The following is a 16,296-nucleotide window of genomic DNA, read 5'->3' on the forward strand; positions in this document are numbered from 1 at the left end:
CTCATTTCACGTGCCTGATACCCAACCTTTAGCAGCTCAGCAGAGTAATCACATCTTGCTTTACACCAGCTCTGGATGAAGAGCTCTTCATGCTAAAAACAGGTGACATAGCCCCATCATTACTGTCTTGTATCTTGGAACTCAAGCAAGAGGACAAACATTGTGTAAGGGAAGATGCAAGTACAGCTTTCTGGGTCTGTGAAAAATGATACCGGTGGATTTTGAGATGCAGATTTTATTTACAGCTGGCAAACCTGGTAAATACTGAACATAGCTCATGATGTAGTTATTACTGGGTTTACACTAATGCAAGGTAGTAACAGACAGAATAAAGGAATATTCTGAGTCTTTCTTTACTGAGTGTGAACTCTTGGGATGTTTTTTATGCTATTCCTGCTTCGTGAGACTGACCATGAATAAGGAGACAGCCCAGGTGGTACAAACTCAACAGCAGAGTGCATTTTATCATTATTATGAGAATGCCTTAATTTCATAACTGTGAGCTTAATTTCATAACAGATGAACTGTGACCTTGGTATTTTGTACCATGTATTTTTAAAAGCCACAATTTATTTACTGTCTGTATTTTCATAGCATTTCCTTAAAAATTTTTCCATGTATTGTCCATTATTTTCAGTAATAAAAATATTCTGGAGCATTTCCAACATAGAAATATACTAATTATAGGAACTGCCTAATTTTTGTTTGTGGTGTGCCTTGAAGATAGATACAACCCTTTTTTTCCCATACAACAGTTCAACATAAATGCCACTACAGAATATAGGAAATTTCACTGTTATTAATATGAACAATATTGTGTGAAAAATACTCAGCTGTATAAACTTGCTGAAATCTTCATTCATATTTCAAACATCATCTGTTTAAAAGAAACTGCATTTTGGTTCCACTCAGCAGAGAGCAAAGTTATTTGGGCAGGTGATTCATTTAATTAGAAAGCTGTTCTAAAGATAACTTGGTTTTTTTCATACCAGCGTTAGTATGCTTAGAGTATTTGACTGTAGCCTTATGCTGCTACACTAAGTATGTACTTCTATTAGATCTCACAGAGGAGGGATAGACCTTCAAGCATTATTTATGCATACACTGAAAGGTACTGCACCTTTTAGAAATGTAAGTGTTGCTCCAGAGGAACATCTGAATAATGAATTATTTATGATAGCAAGGAGGATGGGAGGGGAGCCCTTCTTCAAAGTCATGTCTGTTTCTTTCTGCATGTTTACATGTAATTATTTTTCTAGAGTCTTGATGTTAAAATTCAGGTAAGTTTTACATCAGAACTGCTTTTGGACTTCAAAATCTTTGTTCTAATTTTTAAAAAACGTTGCTTCAGATACTGAAGACTGCTCTTTGGAGACAGGATCTATTAATATACAATCTCTGCTCTGCAACTCCATACCTGTTTTGTGCGTGCAACATGAAATCTAGAGAAATATTGTTTCTCTAAAGTATTCCTCCCAGACTCGAATTTTGAGTATTTTTAGTGAGTTACACTGGCAATAGAGCAGCAGTGGTAAAACTTGTTCAGATTAATACAATTTGTGATTAACACCTGCTACGTGGGTCAATACTGTCCAGTGAAATGCAAGACCACAACAGGGGTTAGCCAGCTATTAGTTTATTGATAATATAAATTGCAATCAGCATGGGAAGCCTCAGTACCACAGAGAGTTGTGAAGAAAAAACAGTCTGGTCAGGTACCGGATTGAAGTTCAGTCCAGGGTCATCCCTCCCTCAACTTAGAGACTTGTTCCTTTTGGCAGCAGGTTTTATAGATCTATATATCTCTCTCTATATAAATCTGCTTCATGCCCACCTGGTTACACATCAAACAATACAATCATGCAATAATTAGAAGCTTGGGTCACTGTGAGGATCACCAGTGGGGGGCAGGATGTTTGCTTTATGAACTGGGACTACATCACATGCATTGAGCCATGTCCTTGATTCCTTGATAATCTTCAAAGTCCTTCCAAGTCCTGCAACAAGTACATCCCAATGTGGTGCATTTCTCTGTACAAACTGCGGGGACCAGGCTTAAAACCTTGGAATAGATGATTTTATGCATGGTTTTTCTTTCACCTCAATCAGTACATTACGAAAAAAGACAAAACCCCCTTATCCTTGTGGTATAGCTATTTACACCTGCAGCAGCACAGATATTTACGTGTTAAAAAACTTATATACAATAGTACACTTCCTATTATTTCTGTATTTAAAAAATGTAATTCAAAAATATTCTTAAGTTCCTTCCCCCAAATAATTTGAAAACTTACATGGATGGTGTTTTAGGAAGGCTTTTGAAATAATGTGCACAAACAAAGATTACCTGAAAATTTTTGCCTGAAGGAAGACAATGAGAATCAGAACGGCAATAAGCCATCAATAGTGCTGAGAAAATGCAGCTGTTCTGAGGTTGGCATTTCTTTTGTTCACTTGGCTCTCTCTATTCTGGCTGATTCATATCAATCCCAAAGCAAAAATCATCAATAAGGTGCTTCATTAAGACATGGAAAATAGTCTTCAGTCTTGAAGAGGACTGGAGGTTCATAGAGGCTCTGCTGTTGTCGTGAGGAAGACGATTTCTGCAAATTAGATAAGTTTATTTTTCGCCTTTTTCATAAAGCATTTTAAAACAAAGCCTGCAGAGCTAAAATGCAAAACAAGAAAAGTTTTTAAGGCGTATCTCCTTAGCTGAATGAATTCTGAATCATAGCTCAGATGAGTCTGGCATGTTCCTAATGTTATTGAAGAAATGCAGCCTTTGATCTTTGCCATTCCAGCACCTAACCAGGCTCAGTCCTGGAATGTGTATGTATGAGATGCCAGCACTGCAGGAACCAAATTGTACCATCCAGCTGATGGCAGAGTCATTGTAACCTTCATCCTTTCCAAGCCATACACCTTTACCTTCTCTGCTCCAGCCTTTGAATTCTCCTCAGCTGCTTCTTTTGACTCAACTCTAGGCCTGTGTTGTCATTTAGTTACTCACAAAGTCTTCCTACGGAAACACACCTAGCAAATGTTTCTTTCTAGAAGGTTGCTGCTCCTTCTGAGCTTCTTCACTTTTAAAAGTAATCTGGCAGTGGACTGGAAAAGAGCTGTTACACTGTTTTTCAGGAAAGGTGTACATGTTTCTTTTAAATATTAACTGTATGTGGTTTTGCTGTATCAAATGGCTCATTGGAAGAGACGACATCAAGGACCACTAGTGACTACTCTGTCAGCCTTGCTGCATGCAAATAATGCTGCAATGCAACACAGCCCCAGGGTCTGTTTTCAATACATGGCATTAAATAGAGTGCTTGAAATCAAGATTTCATTCATTAAAAATTGTTTTAAACTAATAAAAAGATTTTGATGAACTATTTTGTAGAGCCCTCAGTCTGGAATGAGGAAATTAGTCTTCACCAATAATAAAGTTAAAAGCATACCAAATATCATCAGTACCCTTGGAGTTTAGAATGCTTTTACAGCACCAAAATGAAGATATGAGTAACCATACCTACAAAACAACAAAGTAGAAATTTCCCAATATTCAGTTGAGCTGTGTACTTGTACTCCATATGAAATAAGCACACATTCTCCTGCTATATACAAAATTGCTGATATACTAAATTGTCTTTAACTTTACAATAACATTAATTTTTCTAAGTTTGTTTTGCCATTCAAGTTGTGATGAAATTAAAAAATATAAACAAAGGTCTAATCTATGAACAGTGTATATCATCAGTGTTCTCTGTATCACAAGTTTTGCCAAATGTAAAAGCAACCTTCAAAATCAAAGTTGTAATTTTCAAAATAATTTCCTACTCTGTACTATGAGATAACACCCTACAAGCAAGGGAAACTAAGGTTTTCTGCAACTCCTGACACTGATTTAAGAGGTGCTGTATTTGCCTCTGTGCAAGGGGATTATTTCAATCCAGTGAGGAAATTTATAGGCAGGCACAGTACCCACAATTGCCTAAGCACACATTTATGATTAGTTGTTTTTGCAGCTGCTTAACAGACATTTTTATCTTTTGAGAGTCTACATTCTTAGTGATATTAGAAGTCTTATAGTACTGTTCTTTACACTGCCTGGTATTCACAAGGGAAGAACTTTGGGCAAAGTCTGAAAGGGAGATTATAAACACACATCTTGGGAAATAGAAAATACAGCCTCTGTGTAAAGAAACATACATTTAAATGACAAGAGAATGAGGGAACTTGACTAAATTAAAACTAGCAATGAAACGTGAACTACAGCTACAGTGAAAATCATGACATCAGAATAACCTTCTTTTCCAAACCATGTATTTTAGCACGGATGTATTGAGCCAGTTAAATGTCAGGCATGTGGAGAAATCTCTACAGGCATTTTCACTCTGATACACTTGTGTTTACTACTGAAAAGAGGTATTTTACTATGCAGCACCCAGAACCACTGAGGAACAGTAACCTGCCTTTTAGTGAATCAAATAATGCCAGTAAGTTCTGAATGTTACTTTATTGCTATCCATACTCTAAGAAACAACTGGAGATGCCAGGTTCACCTTCCTGACACTTTCAAAGATTTTCTACCTTTTTAATTGTGGAAAAACTGCTTATTTGATTAAGTATTCCCATACAACACTAAAAAAAAGCACTTTCTTAGAACTATCAAACTTTTCAACTGAAGATTATAATTCCATGGTTGATAACTGCTTTTAGCAAAAAAATGGAATACTGTTGAACATTCTTCAAGGCAACTTAAGCAGTTTTTTAGTTTTGTAACTGGCCCATAAAGAGCAGCTTTGTGTTGTTGTTTTAGTTTAGGTTTTTTTTTAAAGAAAAAATGACAGAACCCTAAACTTAAACAGCAAGGAAAATGAAGGAATGAGATGAGAAATTAACTAACTTAAAGACTGCACAGTAAACTGTAGTGAAGAACAGGTTCCTTGAACTGAGCCTTAACAAGACAACACATGTTCTTTTTATATGTATTTTTCTCTACTGCCACACATGCTTGGAATTTGTAGGAACAAAAATACCTCAAAAAACCACAACCTTCTTCCTCTCCCCCTCGATGAAGCTATTTTTTCCAGCTTTCTTACCAGAATACAGAAACCTGAGTTAGTACAGGATGAATATACAAAGATAATCTGTGAGCTGACAAGACGCAAAAGAGCAAAGCTTATAAATGGACTACTGGCAGGTGATGTCAAGAAGCATCAGGTATTCAGGTGAAATTTTTTTTAACCAGAAGGTTATTTTAAACCCGAGGCATAATGCCAGTTCAGTGTTAGGTAAGGCATCTCTGAAATATACCAAAGAGAGCATTTCAAGTTTTTTGTAAAGACAGAGAAAACTGCATCCTTAGAAAGTTCACCAAGGTGGTAGCATGATTATCAAACAGGGTGGATTGAATATAAATATGACCTTTACTTTAAAAATACTGTGCAGATTAGCTTTCATTTTCTGTTTTGGTAACATTTGTGCAGTGATGTTATCAATGCAGTAGGATTCTTTAGCAGTGTTGTCTGTACAGGCTCTTCCTACTCGTTTTGCATACCAGGAGAGATCAGGGGTGCTTTAGTATAAAGGCTTGTGCATTATGTGCTTGTTTGTGTGCTTCACATTCATTTCTTTGTGTGCTTGGCCTTGTTTTGCAACGTTACACAAATCCTTGTAAGAAATTATATTTTTAAGTCGCGTTGTTATCTTTTTTTTTTTTAAAGAAGCCTGAGAACTCTGTAAAAATCCTAATAAAGTATATAAAAAAGGTACAGCTACATTCAGACACGTGTAAAAAACTTACTCTTCTTTTAATCATCTGCTCTAGTAAGCAGAGCAACTAAGCTGGTCACATGGCAGCAAAACTTTACTTACATTAAGGAAGGATGGCATGCTGATTGTGTGCAAGATTTTCCTGAACGTGCTTGGAAAAGCCCCAAGGTCTGCTTCTGCCTTTATGACCCGTTCTTCCAGTCCAGCTACGCTATTCCCAATCATTTTCACAAAAGCCTAGTGGGGAAAAAAACCCCCAAAATAAATGCGACATTTTCACTAACAAAATAAAACAGGATTATGTATTGCAAAACAGTGGTGAAAGATCCGTTGCTTAAATGAGGAGTCAAAAGCTTCATGCTCTATTTCCCTTCTGCCTACAAGTCCATCTTAATACTAGAAATTACTTGAGATACTTAAAAGGCTTAAAACCAGGTTAAATCTAACAAAACAATCTTCCTTTTCCCATTTACCTTTCAAAAAACTAACCTGGATTTTTCAGAATCTTGACTTCTACCTGCCTTTCTACTATCGAAAAACCAAGGGTCTGAACCAAGACTTTGAGGCTTTATTGGGGATCAAGAGACCTCTCATTCTAGTTGATTCTGAAATTTTGAAAGCTAGTGCAAAAAACTCCCTTGCTTCAACCAGTCAATGGACTTTTTTTTCTTTTTTAATATGTTAACAAAAGATCTAAAACATGTTTGGGGTTCGCACAGCGCCCAGAAATTCTTAATAAATTTAGTCCTCTTTATTAACCCTGAAGTACAGAACCCAGAGTGGACATGGAGAACACAACTGACCTGAGCTCACTCCATGTGTGTGCATGCACACACAAATATGCAGACATTGACTCTTCCTCCCGTTAGGAAACAGAATGCATCTAGAAAATATCAAATACATACCTCTAGTTTGTCAATCTTCCTATATATCTGCCTCATTTCTGTAGCTTTTGTGTAAATTTGAGGTATACTTTCATTGACAACTTGAGAGGAATCACTTCGAATCTAAAGACAATTCAAAGAAATGATACATAAGTCAATGAATGAAACAAAATATGTACTAGATTTTATTCTGGAAGCTAGACCTATGCTCCAATGAACAGACTAAAATTTAGAGTTTAAAAATACCAGACTAAAAGTAGTATAAAAACACTAGATTAAAATCAATACACTACAGCTTTTTTGTATAGTTTCTAAGAAACTTTGAAGAAAATGTATTTTGCAGAGACTAATATTTACCTTCATAATTATATTAAAAATAGGCTACTACAATCTTTTCTGAACTGAGATTTTCCAAGACATACTAAAGAATTAAATATATTAAACTAAAATTTTCACTTAAGTTTTACTACCTGTACTTTTCCTCAGGTTTGTTAAAAAAGTCAGGCCACAAAAATCTTAGTTTACTGATATTAAAAAAACCTCCAGACCTACAATAAAGTTTCCCTTAAGAGTTGTGCAGGAGAACCATATGTGCTATGCTTTAAAAGACAGCCTGTCTACCAGCGTCAGCTTACAGGAACTTTCCATTCAGTTTCCCCATCTAACCCTATGAGAAAAGTGAAAACAAAGCTGCCTCTCGGAAAAGAGGGTCCCCTCCCCTGAAGACAAATCTAGCTTTAGTGGTTTGGCAACTCTGATTAGATACTTTCATTAAAAAAACCCACAAAGGATGTCTTTATGTATTTTAAAGGAGAAGCAGAATATCATACTGTTCTTTTAAACCTCTGTCATTGCACCATTCAAAATGGGATTCCGTGCATGTACATGGACAAGAATACAAATACATAAATATGCAGTTAGGAAAAATTTCTTCAATGAACGGGTTGTCAAGCATGGAAGCAGGCTGCCCAGGGAAGTGGTGGAATCCCCATCCCTGAAGGTATTCAGAAGATGTGGCACTTTGGGACATGGTTTAGGGATGAACATGGTAGTGCTGGGATAATGGTTGGATTTGATGATCTTAGAGGTCTTTTCCAACCTAAGACATTCTATGATTCTATAGCTATATGGACACATTTTGCTCTGATGTGAAAGTTTGGTAGCTTTCATCCATGAGTTACCTAATTACCAAAATAAGTCATCTAATTATCAAATGTGTTTACATACTGGAATCTGCCTAGACTAAAAGCTTCTTCCTGTCTATGTCTTACTTACAAACACCGATTAAACTGTGTTCTGACTTCGAAAACACAACCACATGCAAGTTATACGTACCATGTCCAGCATTCCCACGAATTCATCCACCCTGGTCAGTAAGTCTTCTAGACTCTTGTCTAAGCTTTCTATCTGCAAAACAGAGGTCACTTGAAGTACTTGAAAACACACGCACACACAAAACCCCAGCCAGTCTCACAAACAAGACCACCGAGTATGGACACCGGTCAGACTACAGCCAGCCTACCAGGAATCCCACGGCTTTTCCCTCTCTCGGCTTCGTTCAGCGCAAGGGACGCGACCCCCGGTACGTCCTGTCCTGCACAGCGCCAGACCAGGAGCGCCCAGCTCCAGAGGGCTGCGCTCCCACGACAGCCCTTCCCGGCGCCGGGCCCGCCGCATGCCCCTGTGCCCGGGAGCTGTGCCCGGGAGCTGTGCCCGGGAGCTGCGCGGGAGCCCCCGGAGCGGCCCGGCCCGGCCCCTCGCCCACCTGCTCGCTGAAGAGGCTGCGGTCGGCGAGCAGGTACGCGGAGTAGGCGGCGGCGGTGGCGCTGAGCGACGCCTCCGAGACGTCCTCGTCCTCCGCCTCCCCGAGGCCGGAGGCTCTGCTCTGACTCTGGGACACGTTCCCGCTGTCCGCGCCGGGGCAGGCGTCCGGCAGCTCGGCTCCAGCGGGCTCGCCCGCGCCGGCGGCCGCCGCCATCCCACCGCCCGCTCCCGCCGGGCCGCACCGCCCCTCACATGACCGGGCGGGCCGGCGCAGCCGCGCTCCCGGCGGGCGGGGCGGGATCGGCCCGGCCCCTGCGGCCCGGCCTGGGAGCGGGCGGAGCGCACGCATCGCCGGTCCCCGGGCTTCACGGAAGCGCTGCCGGCTGGAGGAAGCTCAGGCTCCGCCGCCCCCGCCGTCGGTGGGACAGGAACGCTGCTCCGTCTGCGGGAGCGTTTGTGGAGGATGTGCCCTCTACCGAGGGCTGGCGTGCCGCTGCTCCCTCAGCCACACACCCTTAAAGCCCCGTTCGGTAATTTAATCCCATAGCCGAAGGGGCCCCGGTGTGTGAAACCCGAGCGGCTGAACCGCGTTTCCAGGCAGATTGCTCCGGTTACGGCCTGAGTTGGGAAGGGAGGTCACTGTGAGAGGACACTGTAACACAGCTTCACTTATCGTTATGGGGCACTCAAAACAGCAGCTGGGTTGTGTGTGTGTGTGTGTGTGTGTGTGTGTGTTTTCCCTAAAACGGCGTTGCACAATATGTTTGCAAGCCCTAAAAGTTATTTCACTAGGTGTTGGATCCAAAGCCAACACATCAACAGTTGGCTGTTCTCAGTTTGTAATTTGTACGTGTGTGTGAAACAACTTACGCTCCCTCCCTGCTGCGATGAACGGGGTGGAAAAGCTTGGACAGAGTGTAGTAGCACGCTTTCTATGGGCACTGACAGCCAGAGGCTCCGGGGAAAGGTGTGCAGTGGCAGGCAGAGGTATGCCCCTGGCTTTTTTCCAAGGAGCCAGAATTACCCCTCAAAGCCCTGAGGTCTGCAGCAGGCCATGCCATGAGGAGGGTAGGAAGATAGTTGGTTCCAGTGGAAATCAGAATAACAGGAGCTTTTAGTAAAAGCAACACTCAGAAAAAAACACTATGGAAAGAAACTCGGTATCACTGAGCTTAAAGAAAGTGATCGAAGTCTGTACTGGTACAGAGAAAAGCAGGGCAGGAACATGGTTACATAGTTGAAGAGCCACCCAAACCGGATACCTTGTTGTCACAGGAAAGGGAGATACTTCCACAAAAAATGCTTGCAGCACAGGGAAAAAAATATAGAGTAGAAGTAAGACAGTGCACATTTTATTGCAGACAGGTCACATTTTCATCAGTTAACTAAGGTAAAACGAGTAACTTCAGCCAGACAAATCCACTTATTCATAAAAGTAGTCTTATTTAAGGTGTAACAAATTTTTCCTGATAAGATGGTCTGATTGCCTGAAGCATATCCAGCTATTCATTTTTTTTACTGCACCAATAATCAGGTTCTTTTTTAAAAATGAAAACCTTTGGTAAAGTACAAACACAGTTTTAAGACGAACAGGATCAATGTTCTATTCTTACTGTGCTGGGAAAACTAAGTACAGCTCTATAGCTGCTTCGATACCTAGTAAAGTTTTAGTTAGAGTAAGTGAAAGGATTTTAAAATAAACTCTTAAAGCAAATCTAAAAGAAATAAACTAAGTTCAATGTCCCAAAGATATTTAACTATGAGCAGAAGACTGGTTGTTCCACAGGTATTCTAAATTAGCGACAATGAATTAGTCCACACATCCTTTTTCCAGCCATTACAGATTCCAAAACAGAATGCAATTTTTCCAAACCAAGACTCCTGAATTTTCATATTCATAAAATATTTAAGAAATGTCTATTCCACCATATAAAAAAAGCTTTAATGTACTACAAAGTTAAAAACAAAGAGCAAATGACACAAGCTAAAAGTAGAAAAATACATTTTAAAACATTTATATTTTGTTCCTTACACTGATCAAGATATAACAAAATATTTTAGATTAGACCACTTTCATAAAACTCATGGCATTTCCAGAAGCAGACAGGTACTGACTCAACAGTCACTGGTCACTCACTAGCCAGCTGGCCACCCAGCAAAGGTATCTGAGCTTCACAAACATCCAGTATATTTTAACTTTCTAGAAGTCCTGTGTAGAGATTAAGCTTTATTACTAGAGGAGTCCAAAAATAACAGAACCATTCTAAGTTAGGCTTGAGAGTCAGTCAGCACCCCTCCACTCTGCAGGGCAATCTTTTCCCAAGGAAAGACCTTGTGGATTCAGGGTGCCCCAAAGGTACAGCAAGGACCTGTGTCAGCTCTGAGACTTGCACGCCTAAAAACTCACACGAACCATGATTTTGAAAAAACAGAGATGATGGGGGGAGGGAAAAAAACCACAAACAAAAAAAGGAGGTATTATCTAATAAATATGGTGAGAGAGAACAAGAACGCAGCGCGCTGCCCCCGCCGGCCGGCAGGTGGCGCCCACGGCCCGGCAGCCACGGCCTCGTCCCGCACCGCCCCTCGGGCCGCGGGAAGAACGCGGATTTACATGGATATGGATTTAGGTATCTACAGTTTCCTTTGGAAAATACATCTGCAGCATCTCCCGAACGCTGTAACCACCAGAATAGGAAACGGCTGCTTTCACAGAGCTTGTCTGGATTAGACAACGCTGAGAATACGGTGTAAACAAGTCGGCGGAAGGGCTGTGTGTAACAGCAGAAGACGGGATGGCTATTAAGAAGCACTCTCTCCTTAGCTGGTATTAGAAGAAAACCAGGTTCCACTTCAAATAGCCATGTCTGTTACTATTAAAATCTAATTCATATACATGCATGTATAAATACATCTGCCCATGCTTTCAACCCCGAGTATGTAACACTGCCATGGGTAGCCTGTAAGACTGCTTAGGTTTACACCAACTAAAACAAACTTCGGGGCTGGGACATAAACCAGGTTTTGCACTCTGGCTTTCTCCTGACAGATTTGGCAGTGCATGACAGTTTTATGCCTAACTCCAGATGCCACGTTTCCTAGAAAGCAACAATTTTCTGCACCCGTGAGGTCTATGAGAATATCAGCTCCGTTTTGTGCACATGTTGCACGAGTCGATTGTCCTAATTGGCACTTAAGACTGTAAGGAGAATTGCAGAAATTGCTACTAAAGTGTAATGACTGTTCCGTCCTCCTCAATACCTCCTCTGGGGATAACCAGACTGTGGCGGGGATCAGTTTTTAAGGAACTGAGTAATTTGTGGATGTTGCCGTTGCTTTCTCGGCCAGAGTTGTTGTTGAGCACCAGGTCCCTTTGAAGTCTGTGGCTAAGGCTGCTGCCATTGATTCGAGAGAGGCTACTGGAAGTAAGGCTGTGCAGTTTAGGAATGTGTTGTGGCTCCAGACCACCCTCGATGACAATGTCAGCCTCTTCATCACTCTCCATTTCATCAGGGTGGAAGTTCTGCAGCACGTGGGATGTAGGCAAGCTATGGTGACTCGCAGTGCTGTCTGTAGACTGGCCAGAGCTACCAGACATCCTGCTGCTCCGAATAATATTGTTCCTCTGGTTTGCTGGCTTGACTGTGATAATGAGATTATGGCTGTTGGCAATCATCATGTCTGTGACTTGGTCAAGAGTCTTTCCTGCTACTTCAATGCCATTAACTTCCAGAACTTCGTCATTCACAGCCAGCAAGCCTGTGCTCTCTGCCAAGCCACCAGGAACCATACGGGAGATGAAGATACCGGGTACTTTCTCCAGTCCATGAGGAGTAACCCTTACGCTGGTGCCATCGCGAATGTAAAATCCCAAGGGTTTCTCACACCCGTGTCGGTACAGCCTCACTCTCCTGTGTGTTTCAGGAAGAATGTCCACATCGATTATGGAAGACACTGGTCTAAAATCATGAGGCATGCTAATGTTGATGTGGGGACGCCGGCGGAGGTTGTCATTGCGGAGCGTCACCAGAGCTTTCTTCTTCCTCGACAGCGTATTGGTCCCGAAATTGCTGTAGTCCACTTCATCTGAAAGAGAAAAAGTACTAATGTATCAATCAAACAGAATAATTCAATCTGCAGGGCATTTTCCTCCTCAAACTCGTTCAGTGAAGGCATATGTAATATGGAAATAATAATATGAAAAAAATAATACTAATATGGGAAAAAATCAAATTAATTATTCAATTTACTCTAATCTTTGTTTCACTTTACGTCCATCAGCACAACACTCAGAATGAATTGATTGTTTACAATGACTCCCCATACTTCTTCCATGTTTTGGAGAACAGAGACCTCTGATTCTTAACTCCTGTTGTCAGCTGTACAGAAGGCAATTACTTGCCTGATATACTGTCTTGGACGCAAAACTGTATTTTCAGGATTGGATTGTAATTTTACACATACATCTCAAGTGGGCAAGGTGCATATATATACACATTCCTAGCCTAAAAGTCTGAATTGGGGAGTATTTTAATACCCAATACACAGCCTTAACCTTAGGTACAAAACATGAAAGCAAGAGTGCAAGAGAGTAGTTGGATATGTTTTCAGCCTCGGCTTTTCTAGTAAGGGATTTTTGTTAATATGCATCTCTTCATACATCACTCTTCTCTTTGCAATATTTTACTTAATTTCAGCTGAAATTGACAGCAATAAAACGTTCTAAAAGTGCCAGGTAACAAAAGGTACTGCATAAGCAAGCAGCCTGGCAGAAAGAGAAGCAGGGAGAAGAAAACTCCTCTGCTTAGTCTGTATGCTAAGGATCACAGAATGGACATGGATTCACACACACACTCCTGCCTTTGAGAGCAAGATTCACAGGAAAATGCCTTTCTTGGGCCTGCAGCTTAAGGAATTGTTTAAATATTTCAGTCTCTGTAGCAGTGTAAAGTGATCACCTTTAATGCATCCAAGTAAACTAAGTTATTCCACATAAGAAGTTCATGCTGTGCTTTGCATAAAAAATACTTGTCATGAAGTTGTTAGTGTACAAATTGCATCACTGCATCTCACAATAAAAATACTATGCATATTTTAAACGTAAGCCATGCACTAGCTGGGAAGTTATTTCACCAGGAGTTTAAGCATAGTAACACTTTTCAGATAAACTAACAGACTTTCAGTTTATTCTCCTGTTGAAGACGAGCAGTAAAATACAAAAGTACAGTTACAGAACTGCCACTAAGAAAACTGCTTCTCTGACAAATCAACCTTTCATAGCAATGTTTGAGAAAGTAAGACCTCTACCTGATGAAGGTTGGAGGGGAAAAAAGGCTGTTAGTGAAAAGAAGCTTATAATTGCATTTTTACGTCTTGCAAGGTCTCATTTTCAAGCCCACTTTCTAGATGTATTATTGACAGACTTCAATTAAGGGAAACTAAGTTACACTAATTAAAGGACCCTAAAAAAATGGGGTAGTAGCAACCTGATCTAAATGAGCCTCCTCGGAGCAGGGTGTTAGATTAGCTGGGATCCAGAGGTGGTCCCTTCCAGCCAAAGTTATACAGTGATCCTACAAAGTCCTTTGTGCTGGAAAAAAATCATTTGAAGACTTCAGAAAGACTATTTCTGCATTCTCCTATAACTTATTTACACTGGCTATAGTAACCCTGAGGACATCACAAGGCATCTGAAAGGTCATCCTGAGGGAGAAGTTTCTGTGAAATGAAGATATTCCTTGGCCAAGTCTGTTGTGTTTAACTTCACATTCACCTCTTCTCTCTTCTCCCAGGATGTTCAGAGCTGTACCAGCTCCGTGTTATTTAGACTGGTGAGGCACAGGATTGGAAGTCCTTAAAATCACCCAAACACAAGAAGCTCCTAACTGGTTTCTGGAAGTGTATTCACAGCCAAAACAGTGACTGTGGAAGAAATGGCACCTTCTCAAGTTCTCCTGGTGGACAGTCAGTGCAGTGTCTACTCTTTTGGGTACAGTAGCCAATTACTGCAGCCAAAGCCAGGTATTATTCCTCTTCTTCCATCAACAGGATCACCATCTACATTCAGCTAATTCTGATACTTTCCTTGTAAAGTATGGGTGTACAAGAGAGATCTTTCATCACCACAGTCTCCAACAGTGTACCCAGCTCACCCCCACAATTCACTGATAAATTTCTGTGATAGTCCTATGAAAACAACTTGGGGCTTCAGATTTAGAATCCAAATTCTTCCTTGCTTGAAATACAGTGCTGTAGAATAGTAGTGCTGTGCTTCAAGGTCCAAGAAAACCTTTATCACAAATTTTCAGCTTAAGATGCCAATTAAAATTACACGTGAGTTTATGTGTTTAAGACTGTCTCTTGCAGTACTGACAAAAAACCTGAAAACAAAACCTGCATCCCTTAAAGACTCAGAAAATTAGGCAAGTGAGTACAGTTCATTGCACTGTAAAATAAAGCACATGCCCCAGTTAGCCATCTATCCCCTGGAAGCACCCAGGTAACTGTTATCTCCCTCTCTCTCTCTATGTTAGTACATTAATACTTAATTACTTTAGGGCAAACTTGCAAAATATTTGCTGACAAAACTGTTTTCTTTCCATTAATTAGCAACAACCTAGAAGAGTTAATTCTCACAAGATGCAAGTTTGTGGTGATGAAGTAGCAAATTCACAGTATGATGGCCCTCCTAACACACATAAATCATTTCTGAAGCACGTCCCTTGAGCTGACCCACCAGTAGGACAATGGCACAAAAGAAGCGGTTGTTTTGTGCCTGTGACCTCCTCATCTGTGCTCAGCCCACTAATGAGTCTCCCCAGATGATTGCCAGCATTCCTAACCTGTGAACAGCTTCAAAGCAACCACCTCCTTTAATAACAAAAAGCCCATCTCACCACAAAAATGCAAACTTTTTCCTCCAAACATGAACCAGGCATGAGCAGGGATTACAGTACAAGTAATGCAGGTTACCTTCAGTGTGGGACCACTGACTGTTCTAGGATTTACTATTACAGGGCTGGACCATGTTAAAAAAAATGAAGTCCATGCCTTGTTGATGACTGGAGTTTTTGTTTTTAAAACAGTGCCAAGCACTAGTTTCAAACTCTGACTCTAAATGGGATTCTATATGAGGAAGAGGAAATCCTAATTTTAATAGGTAAAAACTGTTAAAAGCTATTACAGGTTGGAGAAATGAGAGCTCATTTGAAGAGCTTTTAAGAAAAAAAAGACTAATTAGCTTTATTTTCTTGAAAAAAATTCAAGTTTGGAATACATGCTCTTTGACAATACAGGGATTATTACATTACTTGAATTCAAGATAACCTGCTCTCCAGTAATTACATTCGCTTGAGACATCACTTTAAAAAAAACCAAACAAACAGACAAAAAAAAAAAAAAAACCAAAAAACAAACAAACCCCCAAAACACCTAAACAAACCAAAATAAAGCCCCAAAAAATCCTGTAGAACAAAACAGCTACACCCTCAATGTTATTTAGAACCACTAATCTTGCTGAAGGAATAAAGCAAAGTATCTCAGCTGAAGTTTAACATCAGCTGTTGCTGTGGGAGCAGAGTCATCAATCCCTACCACAACGAAAATAAAATTTCCTTCTTCACAAGGGAACTGGGAGAAGTTATCCAACATCATTCACTTTTATCAACTACAGGGTGGACACACAATGGTGCACTGCCCCCTTCCACTACTAAACTGCTCAGGTGGCATGTGTCAGACTGAAATGGAAACTCTATCAGTGCATAATTTATGATGACACACTTTTAATGAAGGTCAGCAACTTGTTAGGTTTTGAGTTTCTCACCATATAGGATTTCAAGCAGGAATGTCACTTCAGCTAAAGAAATGGACTGCGCTTGAT

At 40.6% G+C, this 16,296-nt stretch overlaps 2 protein-coding genes across 3 annotated transcripts in view; both read right to left on the reverse strand.

Annotated features, from left to right (window-relative positions):
• Positions 1 to 1,620: 1,620 nt before the first annotated feature.
• On the reverse strand, positions 1,621 to 8,668 carry BLOC1S4 (biogenesis of lysosomal organelles complex 1 subunit 4). The gene is made up of 5 exons (XM_042048705.1): positions 8,419 to 8,668; positions 7,989 to 8,060; positions 6,675 to 6,776; positions 5,872 to 6,006; positions 1,621 to 2,603 (listed from the first exon to the last, which is right to left on the reverse strand). Exons 1-5 carry the CDS (start codon positions 8,629 to 8,631, stop codon positions 2,505 to 2,507), a joined length of 621 nt encoding a protein of 206 aa, XP_041904639.1. The 5' UTR covers positions 8,632 to 8,668; the 3' UTR covers positions 1,621 to 2,504.
• Positions 8,669 to 9,753: 1,085 nt separating this feature from the next.
• Positions 9,754 to 16,296, reverse strand: part of LOC121674436 (partitioning defective 6 homolog gamma-like) — a 65,408-nt gene continuing 58,865 nt past the window's right edge. For both annotated transcript variants that reach the window (XM_042048788.1, XM_042048789.1), the window contains exon 3: positions 9,754 to 12,503. In XM_042048788.1, coding sequence (XP_041904722.1) covers positions 11,644 to 12,503 — 860 coding nt within the window. In that variant the 3' untranslated portion in view covers positions 9,754 to 11,643. The remainder of the gene's footprint in view (positions 12,504 to 16,296) is intronic.

Source organism: Corvus kubaryi, unplaced genomic scaffold, assembly GCF_017639235.1.
Source record: "Corvus kubaryi isolate FWS band 111438036 unplaced genomic scaffold, C.kubaryi_AGA036_p1.0 68, whole genome shotgun sequence".
Taxonomy (NCBI): domain Eukaryota; kingdom Metazoa; phylum Chordata; class Aves; order Passeriformes; family Corvidae; genus Corvus; species Corvus kubaryi.